General features: G+C 53.7%; 2 protein-coding genes across 2 annotated transcripts; both read right to left on the minus strand.

Annotated features, from left to right (window-relative positions):
* Positions 1 to 1,070: 1,070 nt before the first annotated feature.
* Positions 1,071 to 3,753, minus strand: LOC113989658 (maestro heat-like repeat-containing protein family member 6). The gene is made up of 8 exons (XM_027724430.2): positions 3,643 to 3,753; positions 3,334 to 3,471; positions 2,682 to 2,861; positions 2,401 to 2,556; positions 2,142 to 2,243; positions 1,919 to 2,021; positions 1,663 to 1,719; positions 1,071 to 1,362 (listed from the first exon to the last, which is right to left on the minus strand). Exons 1-8 carry the CDS (start codon positions 3,751 to 3,753, stop codon positions 1,205 to 1,207), a joined length of 1,005 nt encoding a protein of 334 aa, XP_027580231.2. The 3' UTR covers positions 1,071 to 1,204.
* Positions 3,754 to 3,930: 177 nt separating this feature from the next.
* Positions 3,931 to 5,262, minus strand: LOC120323328. Its single transcript, XM_039381655.1, has 4 exons — positions 4,972 to 5,262; positions 4,561 to 4,708; positions 4,162 to 4,349; positions 3,931 to 4,073 (listed from the first exon to the last, which is right to left on the minus strand). The coding sequence occupies exons 1-4, from the start codon at positions 5,250 to 5,252 to the stop codon at positions 3,932 to 3,934; spliced, it is 759 nt and encodes a 252-aa protein (XP_039237589.1). The 5' UTR covers positions 5,253 to 5,262; the 3' UTR covers position 3,931.
* Positions 5,263 to 16,883: the final 11,621 nt, after the last annotated feature.

Genomic DNA, 16,883 nt, shown 5'->3' on the forward strand with positions numbered 1-16,883 from the left:
GGCCAGGTTGGAGGGGCTTGGAGCAACCTGGTCTAGTGGTGATTCTGTCTGGGAAGTGGTGGACTCATCATCCCTGGAAGAGTTCAAGAAACATGCAGATGTGGTGTATGGGGCTAGAGCTGAGTGGTGAGCTTGGCAGTGCTGGGGGAATGGTTGAACTTGATGGTCTCTGAGGTCTTTCCCAGTGTTAATGATTCCATGATTCCATGCTGTGGGCTGTCTGCTGTTGGTGGGAATGGGAACACTCCCAGGCAGAGGGAAAGGCTGCAGCATGTCCCTCCTGCAGCCTTGGCTGAAAAAGAGCCAGTGGGGCTCCTGGGTGCTGGGAATCGGGATCTGGAAGTGAAAATGAAAGGGAAACTCTGGGAAGTGGCAGGAGAAGGGGCAGCATGAGAGCATCACTGCAAAACCCAGCGAGGCAAAGCACAGCAGGCAACAGGCTGGGATGTGCTTGGATGTTCCTCAGAGAAGGATCCTTGTGCTGCAAGATGTTCCCACAGCCAACCCTGTAGGCACCCTGATCCCTGATTCCAGCATGTCTCTTGGATCTGCACTGGAAGTCAGTGGGTCAGAGGCTGGCAGAGGAGCTCTGTTCTCAGGGCACACGCAGTGCCAGCTGTGCTTGCAGTCTCGAGAGCTGCCCCAGCGTGGCTTTGCCCCACAGGCTGATGAGTGCCCCTTGCCCTCTCCCTCTCCAAAGTGCAACGGGACACAAGGAGGGAAAGGACCACCAAGAGCCAGAGGGAAACATTTGTGCCTCCCTCCCCGAGAACTCCTTGGGAAGCACTTTCCCTGAGAAGCAAATCCCTTGCCTCCCCAGGGATGACCCAAGTCTATAGTTTTCTTGGGGAACACCAGCACACCCTTAAGCAAGATCTTGGAAGTGCACAGTGTTGTGCAAGTGGCCCTTCAGGACAGGCCCTTTTGCAGCCTGAAGTGCCTGTGTCCCAGGGGGTGTGTGCCCACGGCTCAAGGGTCAAAAGAGAGGCAGGAGCGGGCCCGTGAGCTGCAGGGCTGAGGGTTTGTGCCCTTTCAGTTGCACCAAGATGCAGATAAGGGGGAGAAAACAAATGTTTATTATTGTGAGGGCAAGGAGAGGGATGAAGTGGGGTCAGGAGAAGGGAATGGAAGGAGGCAGCCGCCCCTGGGCCTGCAGAGGCCAGGAGCTGCCTGGCCTTGCAGGTTGGCTCAGTTGGGTCCAGCATCAGCTGCAGGTGCAGCCGCGCTGAGAAGTGGTCCCTGGGCTGTTGCGGGGCTCTTGCAGGGACATTGGTCGTCTCATGGCACGGCTGTAAGCGTCCACGAGTGCAGTTCTGACGCTGGAGACGGAGGGGCAGTCGTCGTCACTCATGGCTGTAAGGGCTGGAAGAGAGAGGAAGGGAGCCGGGGTCAAAGCGTGGCTGTGCAGGGACCCCAGGAGCCCCTCCTGCCAGGGCCATGCCAGGCAGCTCTTGGCACAGCCAGGAGGGAGCAGGGGCCAAGAGGATGAGCGGGAAAGTGCTGGGCACCAATGGGCACCCTGCCCCTGCCATGTGTGTGTGCTCTGGCCATGGTGTGCAGGGAGCAGAGCCCTGTGCAGGCAGGGCAGGGATTGCAGCTCCCTGCCCAGGGTCTGTGCTGGTCCCCGGCAGCCCCCAGGGAGGCCCCTCTGCCCTCACTCACCCTTGAGGATGGGCCACAGGTCTTGCTGCCACTCCCTCATGTGCCAGCCGGCGACCCCTGGGAACACAGAGGCTGTCAGGGCCCAGGGGCTCCGCATGGGGAGGCCCCGGGGCTGGGCTGGCAGAGGGCGGCAGCAGCCGCCAGGGCACTCGGGGCTCCCCAGCACATCCCTGGGCCCATCCTGCTGCCGCTGCAGCAGCCGGGGCTGGGGCCGAGCTGCAGCGGGGCGGGGAGGGACCGCGGCCTCGGGGCTCACCCATGAACCTGACGGCCGCCTCTCGCAGGGGCTCCTGTGGGCTCTGCAGGTAGGGCAGGGCCTGCTGCAGGTGCTCGCCCCTTCGGCTCCTGTCCTTTTCCATCTGCAGAGAGTAGGGGGGTGTCTGTGGTTGTAGCAGTGGGCAGGGGCACAGGGCCAGCACCGCACACTGGGCATTGGGGGCTTCTCCAGCCTGGGGCTGGGCCTCCATGCTCGTCCTTACCAGGTAGTCACAGAACCTGAAGGGCTGCTCTGTCTTCAGCAGCTGCTCCAGGTCCTTCCTCTGGAGGAAGCTTGCAGCCCAGAGCAGCGCTTCCCGAGCGGCCTGCAGAGCAGCAGAGAGCGGGACATGGCACCGCAGCCCAGGGCACAGCCCCTGTGTCCCTGCTCCAAGGCCAGCAGGAGGCCGGAGCCCTTGAGGCCCCAGGGCAGGAGGCAGCCCAGCCCCTGCCCCGGGGACACCAGAGCCCAGCAGTGCTCACCTCTGCCACGCGCTGGTTCTCGTCGTGCCAGCGGAAGAACAGTGGGACCAGGCTCTGGCGCACCTGCATCTCCCAGGGCTCTGTTCCCTCTTCCGCCAGCACCTCCATCACCTCTCGGAAGAGGCGAATGGAGAGCAGCTGCACGTGGCTGTTGTCCTGGGGCCAAAGAAGAGACAAAGACCTCAGCACTGCCTGCTCCAGGCCCTCCAGGCCCAGACCTGAAACTCCACCAAGTTTCCTGGCAGCACCCAGTGCCTGTGGCTGGGGGCACAGAGCCTTACGTTGTCAAAGACTGGCCGGAGCGCCTCAGCCAGCCTCAGGGCAGTGGAGCTGAGTCCCTTCCTGTCTTCCTCATCCTGGAGCACATTCAGGAACGTGGAGAGGGTCGTGGCGACCAGCTCTCCATCTCCATCACGCAGCAGCTCCAGGAGGTGCTCAGACAGGCTGCAGATGCTTTTGACCTGTGGGGAACAGAAGGCTGTGCTGGGAAGCCCTGAACAGCTGCCCCACCAACCCCACTCTGGCAGTGCAAGCCCACGTTGCTGCCCTGGGGACCAGAGGCCAAAGGCCTGTCCCAGTGGGCCTGTCCCCACATTCAACAACAGCACCAGCTTAGTCATCTTTAAGCTGCTTGATCTTATGTTTATGGGGCTCAATTTCTTTTTTGCAGCTGCTCAATCTGTTTCTGGTGGTGATGGGTCTCTTCCTCGTGTTTCCGTAAGTCAGAGAGCTGCTCCTGCTCCTTCTCTCTGCAGTACTGCTCCTCCTTGGCTACTGGCTTCTTCCCGAATGTGCCGCCGGCATCGCAGATGAAGAGGGAGGCAGGAGAGCTGGGAGCAGCTGCCACAGCTCCCGAAGCCCAGCCAAGGCCAAGCCACTGCCCTCTCCAGCCCCAGGCTGCCCGTGTGGCTTCATCCCCTGCCCCCTTCTCACCATGGAGGGATCCCCGCTGAGCACCAGGAGCCCTCGCAGAGCCAGGCGCTGCCTCTCTGGGCACTGGCTCTGCAGGTGCCTTGCCAGGATCTGCAGGACACTGTCATCACCTGCGCTCACGTCCAAATAGTTGAGGACCTGGAAGGCAGAGAGCAGTGCCGGGGTGGGCGGGCGGCAGGAGCGCGGAGCCGGCCAGGGCTGGGCCCAGGCAGCAGCACAGGGCGCAGGCACCGTCCCGGGCAGCTGCGGCTGTGAGAGGGCAGAGAGGGGGAGGCAGCGGGGCCAGGCAGCGCTGGCCATCGGGCTCACCTCGACAAGGAAGGCCAGGGCAGGCAGCTCCCAGCGGGGCCCCTCCCTGCTGAGCAGCCCCAGCAGGTGCCTTGCCAGCGGGCCATAGGAGGGGAGCAACACGTGGTGCATCTCCCTGTCAGGGCAAAAAGGGAACCCTCGGCCTTGAGTTTAGTGGGCAAAGCTCTGCCGGGACTGACTGACTCGACTGTCCCTTGGGGCCAAGGCCCTCTGCCCACGCCCCCAGGGGCTGTGTGGTCTGCCCCGTGCCCAGGGCAGAGGTGCCGGGGGCAGCGGGGACAAGGCTGTCTCACCTGGCCAGCAGCCCCACCGCGTAGTGGTGGGTGTCAGCAGAGAGGAGCGCGTCCCAGCCACGCTTGCGCTCCACTGACACCAGCTCCTGGTCCCACTGCAGCCGGCAGAGCAGGGCCCGGATGGTCTGGACCACAAAGCTGTGTGCAGAGCAAAGGCCATGTCAGGCTGGGAGCCCTGGCCCCAGCCCCAAGGGCACGGCAGGGAGAGGGGACGGGCATGGAGCACCTGTTGGGGTGAGTGGGAAGGCCATGTTGCTCCTGGCATCCCCTCCAGAAGGTGCTGACCTCCTGTGGCATCTGCTCAGTGCTCAGAGAAACTTGGCAGAGCAGAGCCAGGAGGAGACGAGGGGCATAAACGAACAGTGCATCTTGGCACTGGGGCTCCTGGACCATCAGCCACAGGGCCAGGGTTGCCTGCAAGAAAGCCACGCGGAGACACCCTCAGTGCCCAGAGGGAGGGAGAGGCCAGGGAGAGCCAGGGGGAGCAGCCGGCCTGCTGCCCCTGAACTTGCCCCTCAGCCCCATTTGCAGCCCAAGGCCTGAGGGAGATGCAAGGGTGGGGGAAGATGGAGAGTCGCTGGAGAGGCGAAGTGGGGAGGAGCAAAGGCCACTTCCAGAAACTCACAGCCAGGGCAAAGACGTCCATGTGGTCCCCGTTGGAGGTGGACACGCTGTGCAGTGGCCAGTCCTCCATCACCCCGAGCAGCTTTGGCAGCACCTTGTGCGCTGTGGTGGCCGAGGAGGCGATGGTCCTCCACAGGATTGCAGCAGCTCTGTGGAGACAGAGCTCTGGGTCAGGGGGGTCTGGACCTTGGGAGCTGTGGGGGCCCAGGTGACAGAGCCATGGTGCCTTGAGGGGTAGGGAGGGCACATGGCAGCAGGATCAGGGACTGACATGCCAGGGCTGGGAAGTGGAGGGGTCAGAGGGTGCTGAAACTGTCCACCTGTCTGTCAGACCAGGAGGGACAGGCTGGGTGGGGTGCTGGGTTGTAAAGGCTGGTGAGCCCTGAGGCAGCAAAGCAGCTGGGCTCTGTACCTGTCACACGCTGGGGCACAGTGCAGGAGAGTCATCACCACGTGCCCAGGGTGTGCGTGGGCCAGCCTGCGGATGGCAATGGGCGGCCTGACCTCTGCAGACTCCCGGCACGTGAGCCACTGGTGGATGGATCTGACAATGGCTGGCACCTGGAGGGGAGTGGGAGACACTTGGAGAGCTGCCAGAGCCAGCAGGTTGCCCAGCTTGCCGCAGGAAGGGCTTCCCTTCCCACCACACTCTGCTGGCCTCAAAGGCTCTGGGGGCCCAGCAGACCGAAGCATCCCCCCGCCATGGCACAGTCTGGTCTTGAGGGCACCTGCGGGGGAGAAACCTCGGAAACCCCCCTGGAGGCCAAGTGTGACGCAATGGCCTGCGGGGCTCCTGCCACAGGGACTGGGGATGGCTTGGAAAAGCCCCTGGTGGCAAAGTCTCACAAAATGGCCTCAAGGGCCACTGCCACAGGGACTGGTGATGGTTTGGAAAAGCCCCTGGTGGCAAAGTCTCAAAAAATGGCCTCAAGGGATGAGGTCTCATGGCCAAGACTGATGGTAGAAGAAACCCTAAAGGGCAGAACTGCCTTGCAAATATTTTTGCCAGTATTTTGTGTTTTGAAGCTCATGCCTTCAGGTATTTTCCTGAAGACAAATTCACCAGTGTTGTCATGAGGATTTATTTAGTCATTCCTGCAGCAAAATACTGCTACAAACCTTGCTTACCTGGCAGCTGAGCTCCTTTCCTGCTGGTGATTCTTATCTCTGAGTTGAACAAAGCACATGAAATATGCTTTCATCTGATTGGGAAGCAGGTTAGAAGGATAAGAAGAGATAAGAAGGGACTTGTTTGCCAGTGGGATATGCAAAGATTACGGGAACGTTGCATCAGCCCTGCACAACAGCAAGGTGGCTGATGGAGCCTCTGAGAGGCAATAATCAGGACTCACCTCAAAATATATGGTGCACCTCATGTGCATTTTGTTGTGACTGAGCCTCTGGCACTTTTTTTGTGTGTGTATGTTTTGTTTATACACAAACCCCCAAACCAAAACCAACCAATCAGACAAAAAAAACCCAAACCAGACCCCCAAAAGTGTTTATGATGTTCTAATGTTATGTGAATTTTTCTGTTATCTCACCTACTCCAGCTCCTATGAGTTGGACAATGAAATTTCATAGAATTCTGTGACTTGGAAGGGACCCACAAGGATCATCAAGTCCAATTCCTGGCCCTGCACAGGACACACCAACAATCCCACCATATGCCTGAGAGGCTTGTCCAAATGCTCCTTGAGCTCCGTCAGGCTTGGGGCCATGACCACTGCCCTGGGGAGCCTGTTCAGGGCCTGACTACTCTCTCTGGATGAAGAAATTTGACCTAGTTCTGAAGGCATGCAACCCAGTCTTGCTCTCCTTGGCATTAGAAGTAAATTTAAGCAACCTCTTCTCTCCTTACCCATTTACTGCTCTATTTCAGCCTGTAAGTCCCATTAATTTTGCTTTTTGCAGATCCCAGTTTTACGAGGGAAAACGTTTGGATTTTATTGCTATCATATGCTGTGAAGGTTTGACTCAATATCTACTCTAAACGAGAAAAGTGTATAAAAATAAAGTGGCCCTTTCTGATCCGAGGACCTTGCACAACACATGAACATTTTGTAACAGCAGCTGGTCCAAGGGTCCTACTGGGACATGAGATCCTGGCTTTGCTTTTGAGAAGAAATTCTTGCTTGTGAGGGTGGTGAGGCCCTGGCAGAGGTTGCCCAGAGAAGTTGTGGCAGCCCCATCCCTGGAAGTGTTCCAGGCCAGGCTGGACAGGGCTTGGGGCAACCTGGTCTAGTGGAAGGTGTCTCTGCCCGTGGAATGAAATAGTATTTAAGGTCCCTTCTAAATGAGTCTTATTTTATGCACAGAGCAGCCCCATGAGCATCTGTAAGTCCTGCTGACACACTGAATCACATTGGAAAAAAAACCTTGGTCCTGTTTCAAAACCAGCCAAACTCCCATCATCTTCCCTGGGGCCAGGATGTTACTCTGGGACTCTCTGTACCACAAGCTGTTCTGTGCAGATGGACTCTGATCCTCTTCAAAGCTTCACTGGATTTCCTGGGGCTGCAGATGGCTCGGGGATCTCCTGCATGGAGCAGGGCTGGAGCAAGTGCTCAGAGGAAAGAGACAACAGAGCCACCAGCTTGGAGGGACTGCAGCGTGCTGTAGCTGGACCAGCTTTGCAGATCCTACAGCCTTCTGGAGCTTTCCTACTGGGATGGTGGGCCAGAAGGTGTCAACCAGGAGTCAGAGGAAGACAGCAGCAAAGTTCAAACCTGAGTGTGCTGCTAAACACTGCTTAAAATTCCCTGGAGGTTTCAAGGACAAAGAGCGATGTTAAACACCTCCGCTCCCTTGGAATCCACCTTTTCCTAATGTCACTGTTTTCCAAACGATGGAAAACCAAGTATCCTCTCTAATGTGTGGTGAGAAGGTCAAACCCACTGCAATTTGGGAATATGATGCTTTCGACCAGGGCTTTCCCGAGGAAAACATTTCCCATAAATTTTTGACATTTCCAATCCTGGAAAAGTACTGCTTGGGCCACGAACAGTGGTAATCAGGAGGGGAAAAAAATAGGGAGATGTCTCATATGACCACGAGATGGCAGCTGGAGCCCGGGAAGTTCTTTGTGGACACAGTAGCTCCCATGGAAAACGGAGTCATTTGCCAACCCAGCCTGCATTTGGGAATATGCACCTGCACCGCGTTGGCTTTGAACATTTCGCGTGCGTGCTCTGAGTGGGAGAGCTCTGGAATATCTGATTACCCCTTTCATTTCCCAGCTCCTCTGGGCCTTCCTCGATTAGTCAGTATCAAATAAATGGTTTTAACCAATGTAATCCCTGTTGATAGGAAAACAGCAGTGCACCTGGTTTAACACAGCTGTTAGGATCCAGGCTGCTCCGACACCTAATTCAGCAGTGATCTGGAGCCAGATGCTCTGCCCTCCTCATGCCATGACTGCTCCTGTCTGCAATTTCTCCTCGAGCTGGACTTTAAAAGGCTAATTGTGCATGTTGTTAATCAATGATTGTGTTTCATTCCAGAGGAGACCACATTTCAGCAGCACTTTAAGCAAGCCCTTGGATGCCCTTCATCCCCGCAATGCAATTGGATGGGCTCTGCAAAGCTCTGGCCTGTGGAGGTGCCCCCTCCAAGGTTTGGGAGAGGAGTCACAAGCAGTTAAACAGCTCTCGATGCAGGCAGGGTGAGGCCTGAGGCTTCTCAGCCTTGTTAACATCCTCACAGGGACCAGAGAAATGCGAACTGGAAAGCAGCACTTTAGGGCAGAAATTAATTATCCTGGTACAATGAAGGAATGTTCATTTACATAGATGGATTTTCAGACCGTGGAAGAAGCACATGCGGTGGTCAAGGTAGTAATTTGGAAATCCTGCTGGGAAGCCATTTGGTTTGGAGCCAGCCTACATGAGAACTGTCAGTGCATTTGGCTGCTTTCCCCAGAAGTGGCAGCGTGGTACGTTCCATCCCCACCTTTCCCAGCTGCTCTGCATATGCCAACACTGCACGGGAATCCTGCCCTTTGCATCGTGGAAAATATGCTATAATTTCCATAATTCTGCCTGTGGAGATCTTCACATGATGTTCAGCCATCACCGCCCATCTTCACTCTGTTCCACCTCTGTAATTCCCTATTGAACCATTGTTTTCCCAGTTGGGGAGCTGATAATCACGACACAAACTGCTGCAGCGCCGAGCAATTTTCTCAGCTGAGCCAGGTAACAGCACCTGCCCCTTCAGAACCGCTTTAAAGAACAAAAGAAATTGGTGTTCAGTTTATAATTCATCTTAATGTGGCACTCTGAGGTGCTGGTTGGCACAACTGAAGCCAGAGGAAGATGGCATGATTCCACCAAGCTAGGACAGACCCACCCTCCTAAAGCCTGATACCCCTCAAGATGACCACGTTGCCCATGATATCTCATGCCAGAAGAAAACATACCTGCTCCTCTCCTACCTTGCTTTTACCTGCCATGAGGAGACAGTTGCTAGGAGCTGTCACGCTTCTTGCAGCAGCAGGAGGGGATTTCTTGGCAATTGGGAAGTGATAGGAAACAGTCACTGTGGGAATGTTGAACAGAACAAGGAGAAAATTGTTATCAGCCCTGGAAAAAGGTGAAGCAACATCACAGTGATTTCTGTGCTTCTTGAACAGTTTGGTTTGTGGGAAGGGAACTGCCACCACTCTGGGTGAATTTGTTTCCTCTCTCCAAAGAGCGTAAGCTGATTTTATAGGACAGGGGAACACAGCCGGTTCAGAGCTGTTGGTTTCTCTTTTCCCTGACCTATCGTGAGTTATTTACAAAGGTTTAGACCGAGTTAAAGCAAAGATGAATTTCGGAGCCTGTGGGTTAATATCTTGCAGCTGCTTTTCTGAGGCCTGATCCAAGGACCAACAATGTTACCAGGCACCTTCCCTCTGACATCAGGGGGCATTAGGATGGGATTTATGCATTTGGCAGAGGTTTTCTAATAATTTATTTAAACAATGGAGAGAGCAGCAGTGATTCAAGTCAGGCTGAAGGTTCAAGATTAGCACTGGAGTGCCAAGTCTTGTGGGTTTGCATGTGTTTGGAAATGGGGCACTAACCTCATGAGTGATAGAGATCTCATGAGGGGGGGACAATTCCCACCCTATTCTCCCCTCATCTTCAAAGCTGTTGCATCCTGATGACACCCTCTTGCCATCCCCGGGGCTCTGTGGGTTCTCAGGAGCCAGGTCATAGAATCATAGAATGGTAGAATGATTTGGGTTAGAAGAGACCTTAAAGATCATCTCATTCTATCCCTCTGCCATGGGCAGGGACACCTTTCACTTGAATAGGTTGCTCCAAGCCCTGTTCAACCTGGCCTTGAACACTTCCAGGGATGGGGCAGCCACAGCTTCTCTGGGCACCCTGTGCCAGGGCCTCACCACCCTCACAGGGAAGGATTTTTTTGTAATTGGGTCATGCACTGATGGATTCACACTGCCCCTGTCCCACTGCTTTTTGAGCATTATCTACAACCAGGAAGCCAAGTGTCCATGGATGCAGTCAAACATCAGCTTCTGGAGATGATTCACCTGTGCAATGTGATGCACTGGGTCCGTGTGTCTCGATATGAAGCTGGTTCTGCAGCCAGGAGCTGGGATACCAATTGATGTCTCATGCAGTATAATGAGGGAATTGAAAAAACAGGAAAGCGACCTTACAAATCACATCTGGGATCATGAATTCCAAAGCCTGAAAGCCAGGAGGTGGGTAAGGAATCACAGAATCATTTAAGTTGAAAAATCCTTCTAAGATCATGGAGTTCAACCACTTCCCCAGCACTGCCAAGGCCACCGCTGTCCCATCTCCCTAAGTGCCACATCTACAGGAAGATGAAAAGAGACATGAAGACAAGTTAACCAACATCATCTCTTGGTCATTGCAGAGGGCAGTGTCTCCCTGCAGCAGAGCTGTTTACAGGCTCCAGTGATGTCCCTGGGAATTGCTAGGCAGTGCCTGCTGTGGGATAGGGCACTGGAAAGGGAATGGGCCTTTTCTCTGCCAAAAAATACAGATCTTCTGAGCCTTTGGGGTCTCCCTCAGCATCTCCTAAGCCCTCCCACAGTGCAGATGCAGTGAGAGGATCAGTGGGGAGAGGTGTGGGCTGTCATGTCCCAATTATACCCTCTGCTAGAGAGGACCCAGTGTGAGACTGCTGGAGTTCTTAATGGAAGTGGAGCTGGAACTCAGTGATCTTTAAAGTCTCTTCCAACCCAAACCATTCTATGATTCTATGATCCTTTTTGCTTTCCTGTCCTGGCAGCATGGATTTGGCAAACCAGTGGATGAAAATTTGGAAGATCCCCTGGTTTTAATGCTCCTTGAGCATGTAAAGAGCAGCTCTTTCATGCAACCTGCTCTCTTGAAGCTGTTGGGGCAGGGCAGCTGAGCTCTTTTCAGGCATGAACACCAGTCTCTTGTTGGGATGTTGCTTCTGCAGCCTGGCCAAGGGAAGCACTTGCACAACTGCCAGCCCATCCCTTGGCCTGGCTGGGCCACAGCTGGGCTGCCATGGGTCCTGCCTAACCAGGGGCGGGCTCACAGCTGTGCCCCAGTTGAGTGGAGAACTTGGGTTCATAAACAGATGAAAACTGGGACATCCCTGAGGGGCTCTTTCCATAGTCATCCCCAGCCACAAATACCGGAGCTGTGATTTCTAAATCCCAGCCTCCAGATTTCTTTCTGGCAGATGTCTGCATCCTTTTCTCACTGCACTCCTTCAGTTTCTCAGTGCCCCTTACCAAATTCTCGTGCACAGCATGGGATGACCTTGTAGATTCAGGGCCTGCAGTGAGCAGGCTTATGTCACCCAAAGCAAGAGGCTGCTGAAAGCAAGAGGTATAAAAGGCCAGTCTGGATGGAGCTTGGAGCAGCCCAGTCCAGAGTATTGTCCCTGCCCTGGCAGGGGATTGGAATGAGATGAACTTTAAGATTCCTTTTAATCTAAACCATTTTATGAAAGAGAGTCATTCCCATCCTCAGGAAACTGGACCAGTGGATTTCTTGTCTGAAGATGTGCCCATTCATGCCGCTTCGTTACCTCTTTCCAGCAGCAATAAATAGAAAGATAAATCAGTGTTTTCTCAGCAGTGCCCATATCCGGAGCGAGGAAACTGCACCGGTGTCACGGTCCCTTCAGCCTTTGGAGGAGAGTGCACTCCTGCCATCTCATGGACATCTCGTGAACAAGGAGGAATTTCTCAACAGGAAGAGGGGATTATGATGAATTTTTCTTCAAATCTAGTTCAACAGTCGAGAATTTAGCTAAGTATTAAACAGATTAATTTTTTTTTTTGCCTTTTTGCAGGCTTTTGATTGTGCAGTTTTCATAATGAGCTCAATGTGGTTGTTTCCGATTTGGCCTCGTAGCATCTGGCAGGGAGCCTCCGCCTGAATGTGAGTCTTGCTGCATCCAGATTTGATTCCTTTTCCTTGGCACGGCTTTCCCTCCTGCTGATGGAAGCTTTAAAGAAAAAAAAAATACCATGACATCTGAAACACTGCCAAAAAACATCAACATGCTTTCTGGCTGCCATCTATTGTGCAATGCAAACCTCTTAAGATTTAATATTTCTAAAACTGCAGTGCACCTGCTTGCAAGAAAAACTACCTTGTCACATGATGACATGTTTTGTTAAATCACTTTTTAAAAAAATTATTTATTAGCTTTAGAATCCCTCCCTTTGTCCTTTCTTTTTTCTTCTCCACCCCAAGATTTGTCCATGAAAAAATTCTTCCTCTTAGAATTGTGATTTGTAATTGTATGATGCATTTCCCACTCTCTGCTTTTGATAGATCCTTGTCTTCTATCTACAGTGAGTGGGTGCATTTGCCCTGAAGACACTAGTGCCTGCTAGACCCAAGCACCAGATAAAACCCCAGTTTGGCCCAACTGGGAATTTGCCAGTGCCTGCAAGGTCACGTTGGTTCAACCAGCTCTTCACTACCCATCACTGGACTGAAGAGGGCTCTGCTGTCTGGCCAAACGTCTCTGCCTGCCACAAAAGATAGTTTCTTCTTCTGTTTGATTTTTTTTTTCAGTTGCTTTTCAAGGTACATTTCAGCTCTGCAGGTGCTTTGCTGGGGTGGGAATCTGAAACGAGAGCTGGATGTCGCAGGTGAGCTCAGGTGGGCCAGGGGAGCTCAGAGTGGAGAAGTCTCCTGAGAAACAAGTGGCATCGCTTCATTTTGCTCCCACCTGGTAGATCAAAGTATTTCTCATCGATAACAACTCACAAGTCGCCTTCCAGGTGTCACAGAGATAAGGTGCTTCGCTCAGGTTACACCTACCTGTTGCTGCACAAAAAACGTGTGCTCACTTCACAAGGATTGCTCTTGAAAGACCTTTTCCTAGTTTTCAGAGGGGTGGCAGCATAGTCTCACTTCCATTTCCCTTTGCCAAGTCGTCTTTTGAGTCCCTTCATGCTTCTTCCACCTTCAGAAGATGTAACACCACTAGAGTTTTCCACAAATAACCAAAAAGCCATGTTGTTTTGCTTCACCCAATATCTGGCAACCTGGCCTGTAGGAGAGTGAGAACTGAGCCTAAGTCTGTGATCTCCATCACCTTTATGGTCACTGGTTTTTTCATTGCATTTGGCCTAGTGGAAGGTGTCCCTGCCTGTGGGGGGTTTGGAATGAGATAGTCTTTAAGGTCCCTTCCAACCCAAACCATGCTGGGATTCTGTACCTGTTGCACAATGACAATGATCAGAAATCCCCCGGGAGACAAACACAGTCTCATTTCTGTCATGTTTGAGCCCTGTCTGGGATGTTTAAACACTCTGTTGAGACCATGGGGGGAGACTGTCAGAGGAGTGTAAGAGCCCTGGGCATCTGGCCTCTGGCTGCTGAGCTCCTGGCTTCCTCTGGCCTCTCATCTCCTTCCTCCCACAACCCACAACCTGCTTTTGATTCTCCCCAACTAGAAAGGCAAAAATGCCTGTTCAGGTTTCCTCCCTTCTCTGGCTCCCTAGCCTTTGAGGGAAGGATCCTGGAGAGCTTTTGAGGTGGATGAATTTAGCTGCTCCACCTGAAGAAAAAAAAACAAACCCGAAGTTCCCTGTTGCTCGGAGGTGCTCCAGGGGGAGGATCTCAGCAGCTGAACATTGTAACTGTGGGTTCGCTTGGGTGGGTCAGAAATAGCAGTCTCTCTTGCACTCATTTTACAAGTGAGGAGCTGAGAAGGCCAAGGAGACCTACTCAAAGTCCTGCAAGAACCCTGCAGTAAAATTCAGTGCTCCAGTCCCTTCAGAGCAGATGTTAGAACTTCCAGTGTCTGCCCTCTAGCAGCAAACTGAGGCGGAGTTCACATTGCTGCTCCAAGCTCTGTGTCTGTGTTACCAACCCCTCTGATGTTTAATTAGAAGAGGTGGACATAGGCAACCTCTTCCTCTTCTTGGCTGTGCATTGTTGCAGGGGTGGGGGGCAGCTCACAGTGACAGACAAATGCACCAGGCTCCCAAACCACCCGGTGCTTTCAGCAGTTGCTGAATGAATGGAGATCTCAGTGAAGTTTGTCCATATTTATCTGTGCTGCATACAGCATATGAGGGTCAGCTAATTACAAGCTGTACCACCACACGCAGAAATGATCCTGGAACAGTTTATTGGAGCAACAGGAAAGCAGGTTCAGGACAGCCAGGGATAAATGCACTAACTACAGAATGTTAATATATGCAGTGCCATTTTGTGACAGGCCGTGGGTCAATCCGCCATTTTGGGGCAGGCTGTGGGTCAATCCGCCATTTTGGGGCAGGCTGTGGGGCAATCCGCCATTTTGTGACAGGCCGTGGGTCAGTCTGCCATTTTGGGACAGGCTGTGGGTCAGTCCACCATTTTGGGGCAGGCTGTGGGTCGATCCACCATTTTGGGACAGGCTGTGCATTTGGCTGCCGCCATTTTGGTGTGGCCCACAGGCGTGTGGAGCAGCAGCCATCCCACTGACACAGAGCTCGCCCTGTTTCCAACCCCTATTTCCCACCTGGTTGTTTTGGTCTCTGGTCTCCCACACCTTCCCCAGGCACACCCCCATGGGGTGCTCCCTGCTGCACTGGAGCTGTTTGCCTCACCTCTTGCCTCTGTCTCTCACCCACAGCTTGCCAGACTCCCAGGGGAAGCTTCAGCAGTTTCAAGGGTCTCCTTCAGAATTAGAAAGACATGTTCCCCCGGGAGGTGGTGCTTTGGCCAGAATTTCCCCTCAGAAGACGCCAGTGCCCTCAGGCCCCAGGTGCTGTGGCAACTTTGTAGAGCACCACGAGGGGTGTTGCTGTATCGTGCTTGCCCAGAGAGCAAGTGGAGCACCAGTGGTTGCACTCAGGCCAGGATTCAGCTCCCACATGCTTGCTCTACCTACTCTAACCCATACATTTCGTGCTAAAACAGTCTAAAACCAAATGATGCAGCTTAAAATCTTAAGGACCCATGAAGGATGAATATGTTACCGTGAGATGAGCTAATGGGACTTGAGCATAAGAATCCTGTTGGAGAGAAAATAAAAGCCAATAAAGGCAGCCTTGATCTACCAAATCCTTAGGAAGTTGTCTGAGGGACCTTTCTCCCTGCCTGATGTCAACACAATGACAGAAGTCCACTTGAAGGTGTCAACTGGTCAGAGTTTGCAGCAGTGGGAGGAGGGCAGCACCGTGACCTGGGAGGGGGTGATTGAGGCATCCTCAGGGTGGTGGAAGGAGCACAGTGTGTTCTCCAGCAGCCATTCCCTCACAAAGGCACACTCCAGCTCTGTGTGGACGATGATGTCTCTTGCCAGCATCTGCTCCACAGTACCTAAAGCAAGGTGGAAGGTGTGTCCCAAAGACAGGTTGCAGGGAAACAGAGGGGGCAGAGAACACAGTCCTCATGAAGGCTCCATCTTTCAAGGGCACTGCTCATCCTGATGGCTGTAGCAGCACCAGGGAGAAATCATTCCAGAAGAGCTCCCTGAAAACATGGAGGAAGTGGCTACCATCCACCACCGTGGAAGTACCTCCACCACCTCAGCACTTCCTCCTCTTCCTCCTCCACCTCCATGTCACTGCTGGAGCTCTCCTTCTAACTGCTGCTGACATCCTGGCAGCTTCTTTTCTGGAGGCACCAGCAGAGCCCAAAGAGCAGGACAAGGACTAGAGGAAGGGCCACAGAGCCGCCACAGTCGCAAGACATTCCTGAGCACAGCTCTCCAGGACATGCAGCTCTCATATGGGGTTGTCTGCTCCATCTGCTGTGCAGGACAATTCATCTCCTCATCCCCACAGCTCTGGAGGGACCAGTTTTTCCAGTTGCCCCAAGGCAGGAGCATAGACATGTGGGGGAGCCCTACTTCCACCATCAGAGAAACCAGAGCCCACCAGAGCAGTGGTTCTGCTGCAAAATGCTCCCCAACTCTGCAGCAGCTGCACAGCCTCACCCCCTGCCCGTGATCCCGGCAATGGGATGCACAGACACTCACAGACACAGCGTTTGCTCAGGCACCACATTTATGGGCAACTCGGAAGGGAGCGCAGCTCCCGGAGGGAATGGACTCTCTGGGAAAGGGAGGGCAGTCAGTGTCCAGGTGGGACTGGGAGTCTCTGGTTCCAGGCTCTTTCCACGGCCCCTTCAGCTGTAGAGGAAAGATGCAGCAGCAATTCCCACTGCCGACAGAGCAGCCTCTTCTCTGTATCCAGCACTCCCAGAGAGGTGGCATCAGATCCCTGGGAGGGTTCAGGGTGTGAGATGCATTAAAGGGATAGAAATTGAACGGAAAAGAAATCCCCTTGAGTTCCAGCTTGTCATCTGAGAGCTGAAGTACCAGGTACAAATAATTTCTGATTAGAACCAGTTCAGCAGTACAGGTCTGTTTGAGTTCAATAAGAAGTTGCACAATCCAGATTCTGGAATGTTTTATTGAAACAACAGGAAAGCAGGTTCAGGATTACTGGGGATAAATGCACTAACTGCATGTTAACTACTGTCATGGGTTTGAAAAGAGATGTTAGAACTTTTTCCCAAGTGCCCCCCACCCAACCCCACCTGTTTCTTCCCGGATGGGACGGGGGTGGGGTGGGATGGAGCGGGGCCGCACGCGGCGGGCAGCGCAGGAGCAGGGGGAGGGAGGGGGAGCGCAGAGAAAGACCGAGAGAGAGAGACCGACCCATCTCAGAGCAAGGTATTCTGCTGTCAAGACTGCCTGTGGGAAAAAAGGACTTTTTTTTCGTTGCTGGCTGCAAGCACACGTGGCTGCGAGCAGCTTTTGAACTGCCGGGACAGTCCTGCCTTTTCCCCGCCTCCCTCCACGGGTTGCCGTGGGTTTCTCCCCCCCACCTGGCGAACTGGG

Source organism: Pipra filicauda, unplaced genomic scaffold, assembly GCF_003945595.2.
Source record: "Pipra filicauda isolate LSUMZ 115617 unplaced genomic scaffold, ASM394559v2 scaffold235_size1210477_pilon, whole genome shotgun sequence".
In the NCBI taxonomy this organism is placed as follows: Eukaryota; Metazoa; Chordata; class Aves; order Passeriformes; family Pipridae; genus Pipra; species Pipra filicauda.

Bases quoted from the DNA above. Each gene is read 5' to 3' on its own strand.
- LOC113989658 (XM_027724430.2), bottom strand. From the start codon at position 3,753: ATGCACCACGTGTTGCTCCCCTCCTATGGCCCGCTGGCAAGGCACCTG. The intron at 2,557-2,681 runs GTAAGGCTCTGT...CTTTGGCCCCAG, and splicing joins TCCGGCCAGTCTTTGACAAC to GACAACAGCCACGTGCAGCT. The intron at 2,244-2,400 runs GTGAGCACTGCT...GCTGCTCTGCAG, and splicing joins AGAACCAGCGCGTGGCAGAG to GCCGCTCGGGAAGCGCTGCT.
- LOC120323328 (XM_039381655.1), bottom strand. From the start codon at position 5,252: ATGCTTCGGTCTGCTGGGCCCCCAGAGCCTTTGAGGCCAGCAGAGTGT. The intron at 4,709-4,971 runs GTACAGAGCCCA...CTGTCTCCACAG, and splicing joins TGTGCCCCAGCGTGTGACAG to AGCTGCTGCAATCCTGTGGA. The intron at 4,074-4,161 runs GTGCTCCATGCC...CTCTGCACACAG, and splicing joins CTTCCCACTCACCCCAACAG to CTTTGTGGTCCAGACCATCC.